This window comes from Panthera uncia, chromosome B4 (assembly GCF_023721935.1).
Source record: "Panthera uncia isolate 11264 chromosome B4, Puncia_PCG_1.0, whole genome shotgun sequence".
NCBI lineage: Eukaryota > Metazoa > Chordata > Mammalia > Carnivora > Felidae > Panthera > Panthera uncia.
Window position 1 is genome coordinate 138,014,219 of NC_064809.1, and position 22,325 is coordinate 138,036,543.

The following is a 22,325-nucleotide window of genomic DNA, read 5'->3' on the forward strand; positions in this document are numbered from 1 at the left end:
ACACACCTGCGCAGCATCAGCTTGGGGTTCTTGGCCACCACGTACTGCTCCATGAGCTCCAGGAACAGCGTGCGCATGATGTCCGTGTAGTACTCCAGCTTCCCGTGCAGCGCCACCGTCAGCAGGGACGCGAAATAGACCTTGGCGCGGGCTGAGAACTCCCGCTGGCTCTCCAGGGTGTGGATGAACTGCGAGGGCCACCAGCCGGAGACCGCCTGAGCACTTTGGCCCCGGCACCCGCCAGCAGCCGAGGCTCCGGCTGTCCCCCTCTCCTCCCCGCCGACCCTGCCCTGCAGCCCTGGCCCCACTCACAGTGACCAGGAAGGACTTGCTGTTTAGCAGGTTGGAGAACTGGTAGAGGGCCTGCTCCACCACTGGGCGCCGTGACTCGGGGATGTCCAGCCTGCCCGTGATCATCACGTCCTTGTCGCCGTCCTTGGAGGGCAGGAAGAAGACGCGGTCGGTGTAGGTCTTGTAGTCCAGCACGGGGATGCCCGCCTCATGCACGTCGTTGGTCTGGTCCTCCATCTCGATCATCAGGTCTGGGGGCGGGGGGCACGGTGAGGCGTCCCGGCCACGAGCCGCAGGCCACCCTGCCCACCTCTGCTTCTCCGGATGCAGCCTCTTCCAAGGCCATCCTCCCTGGCCTTCCAGCCCCCAAGAGGTCTCGGCAGCGGGCTCCCAGGGCAGCCCGAGGATCCCGCTGCCCCTAGCAGGCAGCCCTACCTGTGAACTCCTTCTTACAACGGTCCCGCACGCTCTCCTCCAGGCCCTCCAGCTGGGACTTGATCTTCTCGTACTCGCGCTCTGCCTGTTGGCTCTTCCTCCTGGGGGCACAGGGAGGTTCCTGGGACCTGGTGGCCCTGAGCCTGTGTGTTGTGTTGGGCGTGTGGCCAGAGGGGCAGAGGCAGGAGTGGGCGGGGCTCACCAGTAGCAGTAGACGGACACGACGATGACGGCCACCATGGGCACGATGACCAGCGGCAGGATGAGGTTGAGTGGCACATCACTCACCCTCGTGTCATACTCCACACGGCCCAACACCCACTCTCGGGAGCCAAACTTCACCTGTATTGTGGACAGGTGTGGCTTCGCAAGGACCCGTGGCTGCCCAGCCTGCCCTCCTGCCCTCCCTCTGTCACCACCCCTCGCCCAGCCCGGCACCCGGCCAACCCGCACGCACGATGAACTCAGGCAGGTTGTGTGTCGTGTCTCGCTTCTGCCGCCGCTTGGGCGGGGGCTGCACCTCGGGGGGCTCGCAGTACAGGTCCGTCTCGGTCAGCGTCTTCATGATGCAGCGCTCAGCGCCCACGAAGGCCTCGGCCTCGTGAAGCGTCATCGCCTTGTTCAGATTAGTGCCCTGGGGGTTGGTGGGGGGACGGAGGTCACAGTCACCGGGAGGGCGTCAGGGCCGTGGAGTGGGGGCCGCCTCCCCCGCCGACCCCGGGCTGTGGCCAGTCCTCACCCGGGCATGGATGAGCTTGTTGACCTGCTTCTTGACGCCCCCCGTGAAGTTCTCAAAGGTGGGGTCAGCCACGTACTCAAAGGCACCGGCCTCGGTCCTGAGCAAGGCGCGGTGCCCGTCCATCTGGATGAGCGCCGTGAGATTGTAGGCCTCGGGCTCCTCGGGGACCGCCGGCGACAGGAAGACCACTTTGGAGTCATTGTGGAACATGTACTCCGTGCCCACAACCTGCAGGCCGAGGCCGGGCCGTCAGGCCACGTGGCACAGGCCCCATCCCTACCCTGCACTTCCCGGGGGCCCACGTTGGAGCCGAGTCCCCAGCCAGTACCGGGACTGACCGTCGTGGGCTGCAGAGGGCCGGCCTCCCGCCTCCGCCGCCAGGACTGCAAGGGCTCAGCGATGACCACCATGGCGAATCTCTGGATCAGGCTGAAGCCTTGCCCCGTGACGTTGATGCTACGGCCACCGCTGGGGACGGGAGGTGGGCAGTGCCTGAGTGGGCACAGCTCGGCAAGCCAGCTCTGGAGGGGGTGCCCTGCAAAGCTGTGTCCCCAGCAGCTCCCCCTCCCCTCTGGGAGAAGGGCAGTGCCCAGAGTCCCTGGACCCAGTGTGCAGTCAGTTATGGGTACAGGTCTGTGTGAACGAGTGCTTGCTGCGAGGTTGAGCTCAGAGCACATGACCATGGGCACTGCTGCTGCCTGTCGGGAGCGGGGCGGGGCGGGGGGCCGTGGGGCCTGCCCCTCTGGGTTTCTAGGAGGAAGCTGATCTGGGGGCACCCAGACCAGCCCTAAGACATCCTCCAAAGCCTAAGTGGCGGAGAAAGCCTGGGAAGTAGCTGAAAGGGGTGGGGTGTGGTGTGTGTGTTGGGGGGGGGGGTCCCATGGCTGGCGGTGGAAGCGGGGGGCACCATGACCCCTCAGGGAGGAGGGAGGGAGGCCACACCTGACGAAGCTTCGCAGCGGTTCAAAGGCACGTAGCACTGGATTCTCGCGGTAGGTGAAGACAACACCAGGGCTGGGCACACGGGAGCCCCCGTAGTAAATCTCTAGGGGCAGCTCCCCCAGAGCTGCCTGCGGGCCAGTGACGCACTGCAGCTGGGCCCCAAACTGTGTCCTGGGGGTGGAAATTGCTAATCAGTGAACTCGGCTCCAGGACCAACCCCAGCCCCAGGCCAGTGGGGCAACAGATCAGGCTGGCTCCACGGCCCTCTCCAGGGCAGACGCCAGGTCACAGCCAGAGAGCCCCAACCCCACCCCCAGGACCAGGGCAGACCACAGATTCACCAGCCTGCAGGTGACACCCACACTTTACAAGGGACGTCATTGAGGGTCACCCGCACGTCTTCCTCAGAGCCTGTGTCTAGGTGGGTGCCATTGATGGTCAGCGTGGTGCCGCCTGCCTGTGGCCCCTGCTTTGGTTCCACACTGAGGGGCTGGGGCTGCTACAAGAGTGACAGGTGCATTCGGGTCAGGGTTGGGGCGGTGGAGACCTGACTGCGTCAACTGTTGTCAGAGCTCTGCCCCACCCCGTGTCAACATGCAGCCCCCGACGGTCCAGAGGTCAGCAGCAACAGCCACATCCCACTCACATCTGTCCCAGACTGCAAGACCCACGCAGGTCCCGGGGCCAGGCGTTACCTGGTAGGTGAACAGGACGTGGGGCGGCGAATGACCAAGCTTCCCATTGACATCCACGACGACACCGGCCGTGATGGGCATCTTTGCAGCGTCGATAGTGCACACGATCCTGGGAGAGTAACAGACGAGGTGGGACACTCTCGAGCCCCTCCCCACACGTCCGTGGCCGTGCAAGTCCCGTCCTCCTCCTCATCCACCTGGTCGCCTGGCCCCCCAGGCCAGGACAGCACAGGCTTCAGGCCGTCCACTCACCGGGTGGACACAGAGTAGCGCTCTGGCTCAAAGACGCAGTTCTGCTCGGCCACGGTGATCCTCTTGACGTCATCCGCTCTGACCCCCAAATTGGACCCAAGGATAGTGATGCGAATGCCCCCGCCCAGTGGGCCCGTTTCAGGATGGATCTGGAATCGGCAGAGCCCAGCTTGACCCGGCAGCGGGGCCAGGCTGGCGTGCGCGGGGGCCGGGGCCAGGCTGGAGCTCCCCCCTCCCCGCCCCCCCACAGGCACAAGGGCTCACCCTGGTGATGACGGGCGGCGGGCACTCGGAGGTGGCGTTGCTGCACAGAGCCTCGTACACGCACCTGCTCTGCCCGCCACACCACACACACTTGTACACGGGGTCGGCGGCCAGGCACAGGCTGCAGTCGCTCCGGCCAAAGGAACAGTTGTAGAGAGTGACTGTGGGGACAGCAGCCGGTGGTCAGGGGCTGCCCTGCCCCCCTAGCCCCTCTAGCCCCAGCTGCCCGATCCCTACCCTGGAGTTTGCTATCCACGTTCTTGCCGTAGGACTTGATGTACAGGTGCAAGGGCAGCGTCTCGTTGGCGTCATGGGACAGCTGGGGGAACACGCAGGGACAGGCTGCACTCCCTGAGCCCACCCAAACCCAAGGGTGACCACGAGGGCCCGTGTGGTCCCCTCACGGCCGAGAGGCAGCGGGAAGCTGGAGCCTCAGAGATACAAAGGGTCACTCTGATTGCACGGCGTCGGCAGGGACAGAGACACTCTAAGGCCACACACGAACGGCTGGCCACCCCCTGTGCACCCCCACCCCCAGGGCCCTTCCTCGGAATCCAGCAGCTGGGCCTGCCTGGGGAGCCGCACCTTTGGTGTCCGAAAGAAGAAGGTTCCTGGTTCCTGTGTGCTCACCGGCTCCTCAAACTTGAGCAGGTCACTACCCACGTACAGAGAGGAACCCTGCAAGGCAGTCTGGTCAGGAACCCCAGACGGGCCCCCCCGCCCTACCCGCCCTACCCGCCCCTCCCTGAGCCCAGTGTTCACAGTGCTGGTGCCCTCTCTGTGCCCCACAACCAGCAGTCGGGCGCTTCCTGCCCCACCGAGCCCTCGGCTGCTCCCAACCACGGCCCTGCTCCCTTCTCACCAAGTGACACCCCAGCTGCCCAGCCACTCAGCTCCTGAAACTCAAACCTCGCTGTCTCCTGCTCCTGCCTATGTTTCCGAGGCCCACAGGAATGTACTCCCGTCCTACTGGACCTCTCCACCTTCTTCTGTCCCCAAATATATGTAGAGCGCCTCCCTCACTGGCTGGGTCCCGAGCCAGGGGAAGCTTGAATGCAGACCAGGCACTTTGACTTTGGTTTTGCAGGGAAAGGGCTCTGAAGAAGCCCCGCAGGCACTCTACCAGCCCCCAAGGCCCCCGAAGGGCCCCCAGGCCAGCACCCCACAAGCCCCCCTCCACCTTCACTGTGTCCAGGTTCTTGCCCTGGAAGGTCACGTCCGTCTCGTGGTTCATGGGGATGACCAGCGGGCTGGGGTTCAGGAACTGGGGGCAGCTGTCCTCCTGGAGAGAACAGGGCTGGTCGGGTGCTGCCTGGCTGTGGCTGGGCCACCCAGCTCCCGCGAGGTGCTCCCGGCGCCTCACCATGTGGGCGGGGACGATGCCGGCCTCGGGGTTGGGGGAGGCCTCCCGACACTCGTGGTAGCGCAGATCCCACTGGCAGGTCCAACGGTTGCTTGAGCAGGAGATACACCTGGGGGAGAGGGCGGTGAGGGACGCGGGGCCCCCAGCAGAGGCGGGGCAGGCACACGGGGCCAGTGAGACACTCACGGCAGGTTCTCGGCCAGGCTCATGGCCTCCCGGCAGTCATAGAAGGGATACAGGTGAGAGGTGAGGAAGATGCTGCCGCGTCTGAAGAGCAGTTGGATGTTTACGGCCACGTGGTCTGTGGATGGCACCCGAGGACGGCATCAGGCAGGGGCCTCAGAGCTCTGGGCCCGGCTGGCACGGTGGGGGCGCGGCGGCCCAGCCAGAAGCAGAGGCCGAGGGAGGAGATCCCAGCTGTGAGCTGGCGGGGGTGGGGGGGGGGGGGCTTGCAGGGGCTGGCCCACTGACGTCGTTTGAGCTCAGCCAGGCCTGCCAGCGTTATCGGATCTCGGCTCCTGGGCCAGCTCCCGGGGCTGGGTCCAAGTTGCTCCCCAGGGGCCTGTGCTGCTGAACCCTCTCTCTGTCCCAACAGGCACCGAGGGCCATGGTTCCTGGCCGACGTCTGGGTCCCTGACATGTCACTGTGTGGCCCCCGCCTTCACTAGCAAGCCATCCTCCGCTGGCCCACACTCAGAGCCCTGCAGCGGGGAGTGGGGGCCGACAGTGAGTGGTCCCCGCGCACACGGCTCAGGAAGCCCAGAATCAGCACTGCAAGCCTCCCCCTCCATCCTGCACCCCTGGGACTGCAGGCCCCCGTGACCCCACGGCACGCAGAAGGGAGAGTGAAGTGCCCACTCTAGTCACCGGACGGGGGCCTCACCTTGGCCAGGCGGCGTGCCAGGAATGCTACTCGGGGAGTTGCATATGATGGCGTCGCCTTCCACACGGGCCGGGTGTGGTGGTGAGTCACCAAAGAGACACAGCAGTTCGTCGTCCTCACTCAGGGCCGGGAGGGGGCTGACAGACAGCTGCACCTGGGGAAAGGACGTGGGCTCACGCCAGGACCCCTCCGCCCGCCCAGCCTTGGGGCACCACGGCCCTGTCCTCAAGCGGGAGTACGATAATACCAGGCTGGCTCTTCACGTTGTCCCCAAGAGCCCCAGGCCAGTGGAAGCCCCACCTCTGCCCAACACCGACCCCCTATCCCACCCCTACCACGCACCTCGCCCTGGGCCCGGCGGCTCATGTTCTGTGGCTGGGCCCCAGTGATGGCTACGCAGGACTCGTCACGGCTCCACAGCCAGTGGCCGTGCTCCTCAGCCCGTGGGCACTCGGCCCTCCTGGTGCATCTACAGGGACGGGGGGGGAGGGGGGGGGCCTCAGTCCTGGCACCAGCCAGCCACACCCCATGCCCCCAGCGCAGGGCTGAGACTCCTGGTCTCCCGGGCACTCACCGTCCCTCGACGACACACCAGCCGCAGTAGGGGTCCTGGGAGCTGTGGCACTGTGTGCAGGTCGTGTAGCTCAGACACTCCTGCACGGGAAGCCGGAACACCTGGGCCAGCAGGGCAGTGAGGGGGACTACTGCAGTCACAGGCGACCGGCCAGCAGCCACAAGCACCTGTCTCTTGGGCCCTGGACTTTCCTGGGACCACAGGCTTGATCCCACCCTTATCTTTGAGCCTAAAAGCCTGATACTAACTCAAGGCTCACCGACAAGCGTCCAGGAACAGCTGCCCTCCAGACTCTGAATGACCCTGTCCAGTGGCTACAGCTGGCCCAGGTGATACGGAGTCCAGGAAACCATGGGGATCCAAGCTATGGAGCCTCCCTATGCCAGTTCAGGCCCTTTAACTCCGCACCCCGAGAGAGGCGCCTGGCCAACCTCGGTGCTCCCGAAGGGCTCTTCTTATACTGCGGGCCCGGCCCATGTCCCCCGCCGCCCAAGCTCACAGGGCTGCACGGGGTCCCTTGCCACCCTGCCCACCCTTGGAGGGGGCCCACTCAGAGCACCGACTTGTCCCTTCCATCAGAATGGGCTCAGGGCAGGGCCGCAGACAGGGAAGGCACCGGAGAGACACGGGATCAGGACGCTGCCAGGAGCCCCTCCTGCCCCCCTCTGCACCTCCCTCCACACCGCCTGTCCCAAGGGCCCGGACCAGCAGGGCCCCTTCCCTAGGGGCTCCACAGGCCCACCTTGTCCTGGGTCAGAGCGTAAAGACTGGCCAGGTCTGCAGACAGCACCAGGTCCCGCTGGATCCTCTTACTGATCTCCACGAGGATGGAGCCGTACTCCGAGGAGCTGCCATCCGGGGCAAGGTACACCTGTGGGCACGAGGGCAGGTGCATGAAGATGGGGGGCCTTGTGCAGACGGCCCCCGCCAGAAGCTGCCCTGCCCCAGCCCCAGGCCCCACCTTGAGGACCCGGCCATCTGAGGTGCCCAGGAAGGCAACAGTGTGGCCATTCTCCGCGGTCACCATCACGGCTGTCAGGTTCAGGCCTCCACGCTGCAGCACGGCTGTGGCTGTGAGTCCGTCTCTGCTGCCCAGCGGGTAAGGCAGGTGCTCAGAGCCACACGGGAAGCTCTCACTGGCGCCCTGTGGACCACAGCGTCAGCGCTGGGCACAGACCCCCTCGCGCTGGAGTTGTCTCCCTGCGAGGGCTCCCAGCACATGTGCCCCCCGCCCCCCCCGGAACAAGCGCCATGCCAGCAGGGACGTGTCACTGCCGCACGCCCCTGGCAGGGGACGGAGCGAGTGATCAGACACGTGGAAGAAAAAGGCGGCACCCGACCAGAGCGACGCCTCGCACACGCACCCTCACGAGCTGGCGGGACGCGGACACACCGACAAGCCCCACATACCAGCCCGTGGCCTCCACACTGGATCTCGCCGTGGAAGGGCTTGTAGAAGGTGTCACGGCCCGCCTCCCGGGTGCCCGTGTAGCAGGCGTTGCGGCTGGCCTCCATCTTGGCGTGCACCTCGTCCAGGGGGAACAGGCAGAGGCCCGCACGGGGTCCCCCGCCGCTCCGGCCGTCCCTGCTGAAGACCGCGTACAGCACTCTGTCGGCGCTCGGCACACCCACGGAGGCCGCCAAGCAGGTGCCGAAGGCCGGGGCCTGGGGGTCGGCGGGGTCAAGGCACCGCAGGTCTGTCTCCAGGTAGGAGTAGTAGAAGGGGTCTTGCTTGCACATTCGCGCCAGCAGCGTGCGGTTGCGGGGCGGGTGCTTGTCCTGCTGGTTGAAGACGAAGAAAACGTAGAGGCCGTCCTCGAAGGCGGCCACGAACTGCTGCGTGTTGGTGGACAGGTAGCCGGCCTTGTAGGTGGCGTGGTCCGTGTAGGCCTCGAAGGCCTCCCTGCCCTCGGTCCGGTCCAGCAGGCGGGTGCTCACGATGATGCCGTTGTCATGGGGCCCGTTGCCCTTGCCCACGAACAGAACCCTCTCGCCACCGGGGCTCGTGGCACTCACCAGCCCCACCGTGGCCACACTCTCGTCGTTGCTGGCCACGAAGGACTTCTCGCCGCTACCGTCCTCATAGAAGAGACGCACAGAGATGTTGCTCAGAGCACGCAGGGCGCAGATGCCCTTGAAGAGGCTGCCGCACTCGATGAGACGCTTCCCGGGAGGGTCGAGCAGCAGCAGCTGGTTGACGTTGTCGGTCAGCACGGCCTCGTGGCACTGGCTCGCCTCGATGGGGGGCGTACACTTCTTGTTGTCCAGGGCCGGGCCCGTGGCCGCCTGCTGCTCCAGCTGGAGTCTGGCACTCAGCTGGTAGAGCGCGTTCACCGCCCCCACGTACACCACGCCCGAGGCCTCATCCACAACCAGGTGGTTCAGCTCCGTCTCGCTTCGGAAGAAGTCCAGCTTTCGGGGCCGCAGGCCCGCACTTGTGCCCACGAGGCCCAGGAGGGCCAGGGCCCAGAGCTGCAGAGACATCGCCCTCGGCACCCTGTGGGAAGAGACAAGGGTCAGGGGAGCCCCAGCCCGGAGGATCCACCTGCGCACGGGAAGCCCCCGCGTCACGGGCCCCTCCAGATCCCGCCCGAAAAAGCGGAACAAGGCCAGAGAGAGTCAGGGCTGTGCAGCATACCCCGAGAGCACCCGGTCGCTTCTCTGCCTTCCCTGTGTCCGGGCAGGCACGCCTGCCCGCCTCCTCTCAAAGGAGACGGTCTCCCGGACCGTCTCAAAAGTTTCCCCTATAACGCAAACTAACGAGCAGGGTCCAGCCACCAGCACTGTGTGCTCCGGGCAGGGTGAGGCAGCCCCTGCACGACTGTGCCCCGACCTCCACCTCCAGGTTCTCAAAGCGCCCCCTCCAGGAAGTCTCTCAGGCACTCACGCACGTGCCCTCCCCCAACCCGAGAACCCCAGAGCTCCAGGCCACGAGCCCTGCCAAGTGCCGCACACGGGCATCTGACAGCAAATAAGGAGAAAAGGAGCTGGAACCAACTGTGATCAATGAAGGCACACACTTTTTTTTAAGTTTATTGTTTTTTCAGTCATCTCTACACCCAGCGTGAGGCTCAAATACACACAGACCGAGTCGCACACTCTTCCGAACGAGCCAGCCTGGCACACGCTTATCCACATTTGCCCACCCCTGCCTCCCCACCCACCTCCCCTCCAGAACCAGCAGAGGCGCCAGCCACACTCCACCCACCCTGCCCATGCCCTCCCGAGGACAGACACACTCAGAGACGCTGGGACGAGTTTCCAGACACCACCAGCTCTCCGAGGTGGGGACACTCAGAGGCGGCAGCGGGGTGTGTGCTGCCCTCACGGCCAGGGCAGGCCGAGTCGGTGCGCAGGTGTCTCTGAGCACATTCCTGCACATACACAGGCCTATGCCCCCATCGACGTGTAGAAGTGTCCCCAGATTAGGGGACCTAGAACGCACATGGTTCTCCCTCCCCACCTCAGGGACACAGGGATCTCGGGGAAACTCAAGCCCCTCTGCCTCTAGGCCTCTTCCATGCTGGGAGAGTCCCATATGCCCCGCCCTGGAGACCCTGCTCTATCCTGGTCAGAATCCCCTGTACCGTCCTCTGCCGGCTCCCTCACAAACTGCCCTCTCTGGATGCATGCTGGGGCCCTTGCCCTCGAATCCACTGGAACCTTCCCTGAGGGCACCTGTGCCTGGCATGACACCTAGAGCAGTCCTGCCCATGCCACATGCGTTGAGTGGAGCCAGACCCAGATGGCGGAAGGCAATGAGGGGCCCAGGCCCCCCGTCTCCCAGACGCCCATACAGCCTACTCCTGCACGGTCCCAGACGCCCGTACCGCCTACCCCCGCATGAGGGGCCCAGTCTACCCCTGCACAGGCAAAGGTGGCTGCTCTTACACACCACACACCTGGATATGCTGGTACTCCTCTGAGAAACAATGACTTTTCCAACACCCTGACTTGCCCTGTGTCCTGTCCGTCTCTTCCAAGAAGGCAGAAAGGGATCTGCTCTGCTCCTTGGCCAGGGGAGACGTGGCTCTGGAGCGCTGACTTTGCGCAAAGCTGTGCTTACTAGAAGAAGTTGGCTTTTTCGCATGGAACCCGTGATTCTGCCATCAAGCTAACTTCCTTCTCTGCTTGGGCCGCTAGGAAACCCCTGACCAGGCTGTGGCTGCTCTCCATCCCCCCTGCAACCCTCTGTTCTGAGTAACCGCAGCCTTCCTCAAACGTCTTGAGGAAGTAAAACCAAGAAGCAACCGACTGACAAAACCGTCTCTCCCTCAGAATCACTGCAAGGCTTGGGAAGACACCACCTCTCTGGGGCAGCCACTGCCTCTGAGAACCCCCACCTGGTACTGGCAAGGGAAGTTCTCGCCTGGCCCCTGGCAACCCCAGATGCCCTCCTCACCGGCCACCGGAAGAGAAAACACCCACGGGTGAGCCGGAGGGGGTCCACAGGGGGAGACTGCAGGGACTTAGGAACCAGCCCCTGGTTGCTGGGGGCAGAAGGCTGGGTAGTACCAGGGAGAGGTGAAGGTGGTTCAGGGCAGGGCTGTAGAAGAGCCAGGGTGACCCCTGATAAGGGTAGCTAGACTGGGGAGACTTTAGTCAGTTAGGATGTCACAAGCCCTTGAGGTCATCCCACTGAATGGCAGGGGGTCCCCCCCAGCACAGACTCCTCTCTGGTCTCAGCTGCCCATCTGTGGGGAGAGGAGATCAGGGTTTGGGAGATGCCCCGGACTCTGAGACCACACAGACCCAGGCGCACCAAGAGGCCCTGAACGCTTGGGCACCAGCTGGCACGGTCACTGCCGCTGGTCCCTCCCTCCCTCCCTCCCCGGGAAGGAAAGGGCCTGGGCTGGAGGACCCGCCCCCTCGCCCCTCCCCCGCCCCCACGCTTAGGGCCCAGTCTGGGCTCAAAGTCCACTCAGTGGCGCCGGCTAGGGCGAGGGCCAGGGTGAGGGCCAGGGCCAGGGCGAGGGCGGACTTCCTAGCCCCTCAGTCTCGTTGCCAGGCTGGCCCTCCCCCACCTGGCTCCCCGCTCACCCGGAGTCCCGCTCACCCCGCTCACCCGGCTCACCGGGAGTCCCGGAGCCCCTGGCCCCGCTTGGCTCCCACCCGCCGCCTGCCGGAGCCCGGAATGAATGGAATGTTCCCGGGGCCCAGGGAGGGACTGCGGGCGGGCGGGGGTGGGGCGTGGGGGCGGGCCCGGAGCCCAGGCCACCCTGGCAGCAGTCCGGATGGATTCGCCCCACGTGGACCCAAGGAGCCCAGGGCCCCTCTACTGGTCTGGACCAGGGCTTGAACACTTAGCTGACCAAGTGGGGGAGCTCTGGGGCACCCCTGTTGTAAAAAAGCTTGACTCAAACCCCAGCCCCTCCCTCAGCCCTGCTAACTCACAGCCTTGGGGGGACCCAAGAGGCAGAGGGGTCACAGTGCACAAAAAGAATGCTCCGGTCTCTCTCCGGTTCACATCCATTTGACTAGTCCATTAGGGCAGGAGCCCTGCCCTCTGCCCCAGGGCCCTGCCAGGTCTGGGACACCATACCTGCTCAGTAGCACTGTGAGTCACCAAGGAGAGCTGGGCCAGACCCAGGCTCCCTGCCCCAGGACCCCTCTGGGTGGTGGGCAAAGTGAGGCTTAAATCCCAGAGCTGCAAACTTACCCCCCACCCATACCAAGCCCAGGTCACCTGGGGTGGTAGGAGGGACTTGGGTCACACTCCAGAGGCCGCAGCTCCCCTCCACTTCCCGGCCAAACAAAGCCTCAGGTGACCTGCCAGGCCAGGTCCCGGAGCAAAGGGTGACCCACCTGACCAGGGAGCTCAGGCCACTGTTGAGGAGGCACCAGGCACAGCCAGCAAAGCTTCCTGTGGCTAGTGTTCCTGGAACGGGCGCTTCCTGTTTTGCAGAGAGCCCCAGGACCCCTGGCTCACCGGGGCTGCCGGGGATTTCCTCAAGGGCATCAGACGGCCTCCTTCCTGGCTAGGGTCCAGAGGTGCACTTCCAAAAAGTTGCACAAACTCCGGCCTGTTGTTGGCCCAGAAAATGTCTGGACGGGCACTCCTCCCCCAAGCCCAAATTCCCAGCCTCAGTGTTCAGAACCCAGCCCCCTGCCAGTCTCACTGAAGAGCCCACCCTCCCAAGGAAAGCTTGATCTCAGAGAACTGGGGCGGGGGGGGGGGGGTATGTGTGCTGGCAGTGGCCCCCACAGGCAGGACACTTGGGTCTGCGCAGATGTGTGCACACTGGGCTCAGCCAGACCGGGGCCTCAAGGTCACCCCCCCCCCACCCCGCCCCGTGGTCAGTAGAAAGCGCGTCTAACCCCATTGCCTTCCCCAGGTGGGGCCCAGCCCCCACTCACCGAGGCTCCCGTAGTCCAGCTCAGTGTCTGCTCTGGGCCAGCATCAAGATTCTCTAGGAAGCAAAGGAGCAACAGTGGTCTCACCACAAGCCTGGCCCGACTGCACCAGTTTCCTCTGCTCCGTGTCTGGGGGGCGGGGAGCGGCTCAAGGGGTCCCACCTGGCCCTTGCTATCCTGGCACAGGAGACCCCAACCTCCTCTGCTTCCTCCACCCTGCTCCCAGCACACCCGGCCCTCAGATGCCAGCCTCCAGGCCCCCAGTGCATAAACACCCATTTGGTCGTCCCAGAATACAAGCCTGACACATCCCTCTTTCTGTTCAAAAGAAGCCGGGGAAAACAGGGGCAGGGAACAGCTTTCTTTCATTATAAGTCTGTCGGTATCATCTGCTTTTTTTTTTTTTTTTTTGCCTTTTTAAAACTAGGTACTTATATTACCTTGATTAAAATATAAATTACTTTCTGAAAAATGAGCATACCCACTTACTACGAATTAGTAGAATACAAATTCTACTTACTAGCTGTGTGACTTTGGTCAATTACTTCCCTTTGCCTCATTTCCTCACCTGTAAAATGGAGTCACAGTGAACTCCCCCGGGAGTTTGTAAGGGCCAAATGATTCATTCATGAAAACCCTGGGCAGACCAGTTACACTGTAGCACCCAGCAGTGCTACTGCCTCCTACCACCTTGGATAAATAGCCACGTGTGTCCACGGGGGAGACACGTTCAAGGATACTTCTCAGCATGGTTGATTACCAAGAAAATGTGGCAACCACCCAGCATCCAACCAGAGGACCCCCAAAAAACAACCATGCCGACGCACATGGGTGGTCCATGCTGAATCCCACGGAGCCCAGACAGGACAGTGATGGCTGTGGCACAGGACTCCAGGTGCCCTCATGGGTGTGTATACGGGTGTGGGTTTAACTGCTGAGTTCTAGAAGCCTTCGTTCAAACTGAAAATAGGGGCACCTGGGTGGCTCTGTCGGTCAGGCATCCAACTCTTGGTTTCAACTCAGATCATGATCTCCTGGTTCGTGGGACTGAGCCCCATATCAGGCTCCTCACTGACAGCACAGAGCCTGCTTGGGATTCTCTCCCTCTCTCTCTCAAAATAAATAAATAAACTCAAAAAAGAAACCTGAAAACAGTAGTAAGGCCTGGGGGCAGGAAGGAGGGAATTGGGATAGCAAAGTAACTTCCTTTGCCAATTTTTGAAAATTTTTTACAAGAATATATTTGCATATCGTCTAAATAAAAAGAGGTATGTACCTACTAATAATGGTTGCGGCCCCCCAGCTCACCCCCTGCAGCTCCACTCTACCTTAGGATATGGCTTTCTGGGTCAACCATCTCTCCTGGCCAATGCCCGCCGCCCCCCGCCCCCCCCCCCCCCCCCCCCTTGCCCCCCCCCCCCCCCCCCTGCCGCCTCCCCACCCGCCCCAGAACCCGCCCCCCCCCCCCCCCCATCCACCCTGGTCACCATCTACCTGCATCCTGGAGGGCAAGACCCAGGGCGGGACCTATGGCAGGTCCAAGGGGAACTGGAAGGGGCAAGGAGGGCAAGGGCTGCAGGCGCTTGGGCACAGGGTCTCCCAGCCCCTGGCTGAGGGGCTCAGGGCTCTGGGCACAGGGATGAGGGATGTCCTTTTGCCACAGGCCCTAAAGGCAGCCTTTGTGTAAGGAGCAAAGGCCACTCCACAGACCAATGTAGGGGCCAAACCACAGGGCGTCAGCACCATGCAGTCTCATGAGAAAGCTGGGGCGAGCCAGGACCGGAGGCCGTGGTCGGCACAGGTGCAAACCACACTGGGGCCCACAGCACACAGACTGCAGTTCATGCCGACCTGCCACCTTGAAGGGACAGCATGCCAGCCTCCAGGTGCCCCATGCCTGTTCCCTCCCCCAGCACGGCGTGCCCTGGAGTCCCCAGCCCCCAGGCAGGGTGTGTGTGCGTGTGTGTGTGTGTGTGTGTGTGTGTGTCTGTCTGTCTGTGTGCTGCAGGCAAAGCCAAGGGAGGCTGGCCTCTTCCAAGGGACACCTTCTTCCTGGGCCCACACAGGCACACAACCCCCTCCAGAGACCTGTCCCGAGTGACCCACTGATGATGCTGGGTCCTCCTCTCACACCGGCCCAGAGGCAACCCAGTGACTTCTCCCCCCAACATCCGGCTGCTCCAGCCAAAACTTCTTGCACAATGAAACCTGGACCCCTCCCCTTCCTCAGACACCGGGCCTGGGGCCCATCCTAACTCGAGGTCAGCTCTCTCTCGACTACCCAATCCTGCTCCAGTCTCCCTCTTGTCCATCCTTCCCCCAAAGCCTCCTGCTCTCGGGAGGGAGCACCCACGGGCCACTGAGGCTGTGGCCAGCCCTCCACCACAGTCACACACGCCAAACACTGCTGCACAGAGGGGCCTCAAGGGCAGAACTCTGGAGCCAGACTTTTGGGTTCAAACCCCAGCTCTGTCGATTTCCGTGCTTAGGTTGTGTGGGTTGTTCACAAAGCTACACGGTGCCTCAGCGTCCCCATGTGGAATGGGAGTAATAACAGCATCGATCTCTGTGAGCTGCCATGAAGTGTAACCATGTCCACGTGTGGAAATCCTCACGTGTGTGTGTACAGCGAAGGTGGTTGATGTCACCCTGTCCCTGCTCTGCTGTCCCACACCCCACCCAGAAAACTCCTACCCCTCCCTCAGAGTCTTGAGACACCCACCCTGACCCTGCAGGTCACTCACTCATCCCTAAGGTCTATGGGTCTCCATTGATGGGCCTTCCCTGAGCAAATCTGAGCACAGGAGCTGGCCAGGTAGGCACCTGTGGGCCTGAGCCCAGGGAACTGGGCAGGCGGAGGCATCCCAGGGTGGGGGGCTGAAAACACAGATGCCCTGCAGGGGCAGGAGACAGGCGCTGCCCAGGGAGCCCCCACCTGTCCTCCACACCTCAGCCCGAGCAGGAAGCAGTGGTCCCCTCCCAGATGGGTCCCTGTACTGTCTGTCTTCAGGCTCCAGCTTCCTCTAACCCAGGGCCACCAGGCCCCTGGCAGGGACAGAAATGCACCCCCACCGAGGAAGGGCAGAGGCCTGGCTCCAGACTAGACCCGGGAGCTGGGGCCTCTCTGGCCCTTCCCCCCCCCCCCCACCTGAGGGAAGCCTCTGCCTGGGGTATGCGCCAGAGGTGGGGTTCTCTCCAGGTCGCTATTCTCTAGTAAATACAGACTGAGTGATCTCTTAATGCTAAAATCAAACCAATAACAAGCATCCGGGCCGGTGAAGTGGGGTCCAGCTTGGGGGCTGTCTTCGGCCACGCCAGCCAGCCTGTAGTTCAGGAAGAGAACCCGGATGGGGCTGGGAAGGGATAAGGGGGCAGAAGAGGTGCCCAGGGACCAAGACAAGGACTAAGGTGCAGGCAGACACAGAAAAAGGGATGATTCTGGGGAAGGCGCAGGGCCAGGTGGGGACAGACGCAGCTCACCCCACCCCAGCGACCGTGAGCGGAGGCCCCTAGCAGCCCCCCCACCTTGGGCGGGGAGCCAGCCTCCAGGCGGCCAGGCGCCACGTGAGAAGCCAGGGAGTCGCCCCTCCCCCGCCGGGCAGCTGGCAGCCAGGGGACCGGGCCTCAACTCTCCCGACGAAAATGCAAATCTGCAATTAGCCGGGAGCGTTAAACAAATCAGAGGAAACAAAACAGGCCGAAACGCCGGCAAATCGCCGGCAAATCCGAGCCTCGGCTGTTTTCAAAACAAGCGCGAGGGAGGGGCGCGATTGGGGGGAGAGGGGGGCGCTCCTGCCCGGGAGGGGTCGGTTCCCCTCGGTCCCGCGCGCCCAGCCCCCCCCCTCCCCTTGGTGACCCGGGTCAGAGTTCCGCTAGGGGGTGGGGGCCGCCCCGGCCGCGTTCCCGCGGGACCCAGCCGGGCGCAGAGAGCGGAGGGCGCGGGGCGGGTACCCGGGGACGCGGCGGAGGACGAGCCGGGCCCCGGTGCCGGCCAGAGGCGACCTCGGCGCCGCCCCCCCGCCCCACGCGCCTCACCGGGGACCCCAGGGCGCGCCGGCGGGTCGGAGCCCGACCTCCAGTAACAATGACAGCGGCGGCGGTCACGTGGGCACAGGGAACCGTCGCCACCGAGCGCTCACCTGGCGCCAGGCTCGGCCCCGCGCTCGACTGCCCATTACCTGCCTTAGTCCTCCGGGCCCAGCGGGTCGGTCCCAGGGCTCGGCCACCCCCTTCGCTGCCGGCCGGCCACGCACCACCTGGGCCCCAGCGGCAGCTGGCATGACCCCGACCCCGCCGAAGGCTGAGCTCTCCCAACACAAGCACCTAGGGCAGGGGTGGGGCGGGGCGGGGCCCTAGGGACAGATTGACGTCGCAGCCTGAGACTTGCGTCAGCGCCACCAGAGCCTCCCACAGGACCCCTGCTCCCCCAGGTCCCTCCCACCTGCCTCGACTGTGGGGCCAGGTTGCCCAAACCCGGCCTCGGCCTCGTTGGGGGGACTAGTTTGCATCCTGAAGTCTGGACTCTGGGTCCCAGCATGAAGTCAGCCCTGGCTGGTGGCAGTGAGCAGTCACAGGCCCCAAACTAAATCTAAGGAGAGTGTGCCCAGGGAAACCCCAGCCCCTTGTGACCCCACGGTGCTCCCCCGCAAGCCTCCCACTCAAGCTTCTGATGCTGTGTCCGCCTGAGTGCACGCAAGTCTTCTCTCAGTAACCCCTCCTGAGACCTGAGGTCACTGTCACCAGGGTATCTGCATCTAGCCCTCACCCTCAGGTGCCTCATGAGCTGGCCCAACCAAGCCCGGGAGTGTGTGCTCCAGCCCCTCCCTGTCTGCCCCTTGTGGGTGCCCACGTACACCAGGGTCCACACGCTGCTGGCAATCAGGCCACTCTTCCGTCCCACTCACTGCCTAACCCTGGGGGGCGCCTGGGGGGCTCAGTCGGCTAAGCTGAGTTGGACTCTTGATTTCGGCTCCAGTCACGATCTCACAGTTCTGAGTTTGAGCCCCATATCGGGCTCTGTGCTGACAGCATGGAGCCTGCATGGGATTCTCTCTCTCTGCCTCTCAAAAGAAAGAAAGAGAGAGAGAAAGAGAGAGAGAGAGAGAAAGAGAGAAAGAAAGAAAGAAAGAAAGGAAGAAAGAAAGAAAGAAAGAAAGGGAAAGAAATAGCTGAGAACACAGTAAAATAAATTATCCTGCAGGGACCCTGCCTGCAGGCAGTGGCCTCCTGGGACAGAGGTAGGATTTGTTAGGTTCTGATGCTGACCACCCGCCGCCCCCACCGCTGCTGTAAGACCTGTCCCTTCCACCCTAACCACCCCTCCTGGGTCCTAGCCACCACTGTGTCACACCAGGACGTGCTCGGGCCCCACACAGGTCTCCTCACTCTGGCCTCACCCCCAGGTTCCTCCTCTGCATAGCAGTTCTGCATCAGAACGCTCCACAGCTCAACACCCTCCACTCACATCCCTGTGCTCCTGGGAAACCCCAACCTGGACCCACTGGCCTGTCCCATCTGCTCAGCCCAAAGCCCCTGACAGCTTCCTGTGTGCCGGGGACCCAGGAACGAGTCGGCACAGTGGCCTCAGTCAATACTTAAATGGATGACAAGGATGGGCCTGGCCCTTAGGTCCTGAGATAACCTCCCCAGTGGGTAGTCTATGGTCTAATTGAGGGAGATGACGCGGGGGTGAGAGATGGGCAGGGGCCAGCTGAGGGTGCAGGGCCTCCAGCCACCACCCAGGGAAGAGCAGTTCAGACAGCTGCAGAAGGGGGCCCTGTAGCTGAGTCCCCGAGCCCCCACATCCAAGCTAGGAGAGGCTAAGGGCAGTCCTGTGGGCACTTGGGCCTCAGTGGCAGGCGGGAACCACCGGTTCTCATGTTTGGCCTCCCTGCACACCAGCACCTCCCTGCCTGCCTGCCTCACCATCTCCCCTCTGCAGGCTCACCTCACAGCTGACTGGATGCTGCAGGCCACGACAGCCTGAGGCTCACGGCAGCTGCACATGGCCCAAGACCAGCCCCCACCCAGAGCCCCCTTCCTGGGCCGCGTGCAGGAGGCGGGAGTGGGCGTGCGGGGCGGACGGGTGAGGGCCTGAGCAAGTGAGGAGCAAGCAAGGCCTATAATCTCCCCATCAGTCTGTCAGCGCCTCGGCGGTCACCCCAGCCCCGCCTCCTCTATCACTACGGAACCCCACAATTAGCCTGGGGCACTGTGCCAAGCCGGCAAACCAGCCACCGCTCACACACGTGACCACACATGTGCAGGCACACACGTCTGTGATGCCAGCAGGGGTCCTTCCCCAACACCCACACAGCATCCCCAGGACAAAGAGCCCGTGGGAAGTTCCCCAGACCTGGGCTCTTGGGCTGTGAGAGGCTGTGTGTGGGAAGGGTCTTGGGCAGGCCCAGCACTGGCTTAGCCCAGGATGCCCAGAGGGGCCAAGAGGGCTGGCAGAGCTGGGCAGGCCTAGAGCTGGCCTCCAGGGTGGGACCATGTGCAGGAAAGGTGGGGGCAGCCCCATACACAGAAAGGGCTAGAATCCACATGCGGCCCAGAGCCCCGACCTCTTACTGGCCTTCAAACCCACCGCTTTATACCTGGGCCCCCATACCACCCAGGTCACCCCCATGCTGCCCAACTGCCCCCTCGCGGCCTCTGAACCACACAAGTGCCACAGGCTCCCTCGCACCAGACCTCTGCCCAGCATACTTCCTCCCAGCAGGGAGAACACCCTCTTCCCCTGTCACCCATGCTGCCTGCTATGGCCTTTCAGGACCCCAGACCTACCTCAGCTTGGGGCTGGTATGCCGGGAGGGGAGCCAGTACACCCCCCAGTAAGGCCCAGGGTCTACATAGGTGGCATGCTGGCTCAGGGGACACAGGCCAGAGGAGAAGGCCAACACCCCTGCCCGGCTGCTCTGTTGACACAGGTGGCCTCCTGAAAGACTGACATCAACCCTGATTCTCTTTCTTGCTTTTCCTGAGGAGGGGCCAGGGGTTTGGTCCCTGCACCAGAAAGCGATGTGTCCGGGGCCACGCTGATGGCAGAGCTAAGGCCAGAACCCAGGCTGCACCCAAAAGGCTTCCCTCTCCTTCCCCACAGCACTCGGGCCAGGACCCGCCTAGCACAAGGATGGGGAACTGGTGGGCGTCATGCCATCTGAGGACAAGGATGTGGGCACTGAGCCAGGCCCTGCGCCCAGATGCCCCCGATCCCAGCCCAGGGCGAGACCCTCCTGTGCCCAGCACACTGACATACCAGGCACTCAGGTGGACTAGCCCCCAGCCACAGCGGGAGGGAGCAGTGAGTGATCCAGTCTCTACGCCTGAAAGGTTGGGTGGGGAGACCACAGAGAGTAACAAAGTGGGAAAGAGAACCCCAGCTCCAGGTCCGGGCCCGCCCTGGGGGTGTCCCCACGAACGGCCCCCGTTGCCACCCATGGCTGCGTCAGGCTCCCTCCAGAGCCCAGGTCCAGTCACTGTCACAAGAGTGTGAATCAACCACAGAGCAGAAGAACGCAGACCCACTTGGGTGGGACCTGGAGGCAGGGCAGCAGAGGCCAGGCCCAGCCCTTCAAATGCTCTGGCCGAGATGAGGCAGGGTGAGCTGTGTGCTGGCCTGGTTCAGGGGCCGCCAGGGGAGGCCAGGACAGGGCAGCGTTCTTGCCTGGGTAGCTGAAGGGGCCGAGGTCCTCCGATCATTGGGCAGAGAGAAGCAGAGCCTGTCAGATGTGAAACCATGGAGGGGAAGGGAGTGCAAGGACCACGGAGAGAAAAGGGAAGCACTGGTGCAGGGCCCCCCCACAAGTCCCCCCACCCACCAGTCAATTACAGGCCACTGATCCCGCCCTCTCGGCCTGTAATTTGAGTCCAAAGAAAATTAGCTGCAGGCCGGCCCCACCCCACCCCACCCCACAGCCCCACCCCAAACACAAACTCCCACTAGGCTCCGGTACAGGGACTCTGCCCAGCCCCCACCCTCAGCAAGGAACCCGCCCCCAGTGAACCTGCGACTACTTCAGAGGTTGGGGCTGGAGGGACACTGCAGCCCCCCCAACTGGTCACACGTGGGCTTCGGTTCCCGGAGGTCTGATCCGCTCACCTCCTCCTCCACCCTCTGGTCCCCAGCCTTACCAGGACCAGACCCGAGTCCAAGGCAGGCTCTGGACACAGGAGCCAACTCGGACAGGGGAGAAAAGCTTATGTCCCCACCCACGAGCACCTGTTGCTGCAGCAAGGACTGAGGCAAGTGACCAGGAGACAGCCCTCAGTGGCAGAGGGCATCACACCTCAGCGTGGCCCTGCTCAGATCTGAGAAGGGGCGAAATGGGAGGGTGCTGGAACCCACAGCCTCTCCCCCGGTGCACCCACACCCACACCCAACGTCCCAGGGGGATCATTGGCTCTGGCCCCAGGATGTGGGGACAAGGCAGGGGACAGGATGCCATGTTCCCAGAGTGGTTTTGGTCTTGGGATGGCTCAAGTGCCTGCAACCGTGCCCTCTTGGGAAAGATAGGCATAAGCCATATGGACCCCTCCCCAGGCTGCCAGCCCACCCCAGTGCTTTCCAACCCAATCTCTTCTGCCCCACTTGCCTGGGCTAGGGCCAGGACCCTGGGCTTCCTGCTCTGTGCCCAAGATGCCAGCTCTGTGTCTCCAATGGGGTCCCCACAGGGGCTGCTGAGCACAGGGCTTGTGGGCACACTCAGGCACAGAGCCAGGGGGCCCACACAGCAGAGGCAGCGCCCCAGAGAGCTCCTCATTCATGAATGGCTCATATCTCTTCACCTGGGGAACCCCTCACCTGCAGGCTGGGCTGTCAGAAGGGCTTCGAGGGGGCTGTGCATCAGTCAGCGGCTGGTCAGTGGGTCTTGGGGGGCGGGGACAGGGAGGTGGCCTGAGGGCCAGCCGGAGAAGACCCCTGTGCAGCACCCTAAGCAGCCTAAGTCATGCCCCTACCTGCTCCTCGTCATCCCTGGGAAGCACCAGGTGTGAGTAACCCAAGGTGTGTCCCTGAACCCAGCTCTGGAGAGTGGCCTCAGAGGCCTTCAGGCCACGGTGCGAAGCCTTCTGGGGCCGAAGGGGGTCCCCTGGCTGGGCCCCTCCCCCAAGCCCTTGAGGACAGGATCTGGGGCTCCTCCAGCCCCGTGGCCTCCCTCGGAGGGGCCTGGGTCGGCTCCAGGCTGGCTAGGCAGGGCCTGCAATCTCCAACCCGAGGGTGACGCATCCCCTCCCACCCCGCCCCCAACCGGTCTGAGCAGCCTCAGGAGGCGGTGGAGCTGCCCAGACTAGCCCGTCCCTCCCTCCCAGGGCTCTCAACCCTCAGCCCCGGAAGTGGATCCCTCGGCAGGGCTGCGGCCTCCCCCCTTGGGTGGCTGGACACGGCTGGATAATCCAAAATAATTCCTTCTTGGCAGGCAGCCGGCGGGGGAGGGGGGACTCACATTCCAAACCCTTGTTTTTCTCGGTAACCTCCCTCCCCTCCTGGGGCAAGGAACCCCTGGCCAAACCTCAGGCCCTCCTTGAGGGGC

At 63.6% G+C, this 22,325-nt stretch overlaps 1 protein-coding gene across 1 annotated transcript in view; it reads right to left on the reverse strand.

Moving 5' to 3' along the window:
• PLXNB2 (plexin B2) overlaps window positions 1-22,325 on the reverse strand; it is a 34,211-nt gene that overhangs the window by 10,317 nt on the left and 1,569 nt on the right. The window contains exons 2-24 of the mRNA XM_049626739.1: window positions 7,849-8,935; window positions 7,400-7,582; window positions 7,181-7,309; window positions 6,439-6,539; window positions 6,207-6,333; window positions 5,865-6,018; window positions 5,168-5,282; window positions 4,982-5,090; window positions 4,799-4,900; window positions 4,204-4,296; window positions 3,856-3,937; window positions 3,619-3,779; window positions 3,355-3,503; window positions 3,103-3,211; window positions 2,770-2,906; window positions 2,408-2,578; window positions 1,804-1,933; window positions 1,466-1,693; window positions 1,184-1,360; window positions 929-1,068; window positions 727-827; window positions 313-542; window positions 7-188 (exon numbers count right to left, since the gene is read on the reverse strand). Coding sequence (XP_049482696.1) covers window positions 7-188; window positions 313-542; window positions 727-827; window positions 929-1,068; window positions 1,184-1,360; window positions 1,466-1,693; window positions 1,804-1,933; window positions 2,408-2,578; window positions 2,770-2,906; window positions 3,103-3,211; window positions 3,355-3,503; window positions 3,619-3,779; window positions 3,856-3,937; window positions 4,204-4,296; window positions 4,799-4,900; window positions 4,982-5,090; window positions 5,168-5,282; window positions 5,865-6,018; window positions 6,207-6,333; window positions 6,439-6,539; window positions 7,181-7,309; window positions 7,400-7,582; window positions 7,849-8,922 — 4,184 coding nt within the window. The 5' untranslated portion in view covers window positions 8,923-8,935. The remainder of the gene's footprint in view (window positions 1-6; window positions 189-312; window positions 543-726; window positions 828-928; window positions 1,069-1,183; window positions 1,361-1,465; window positions 1,694-1,803; window positions 1,934-2,407; window positions 2,579-2,769; window positions 2,907-3,102; window positions 3,212-3,354; window positions 3,504-3,618; window positions 3,780-3,855; window positions 3,938-4,203; window positions 4,297-4,798; window positions 4,901-4,981; window positions 5,091-5,167; window positions 5,283-5,864; window positions 6,019-6,206; window positions 6,334-6,438; window positions 6,540-7,180; window positions 7,310-7,399; window positions 7,583-7,848; window positions 8,936-22,325) is intronic.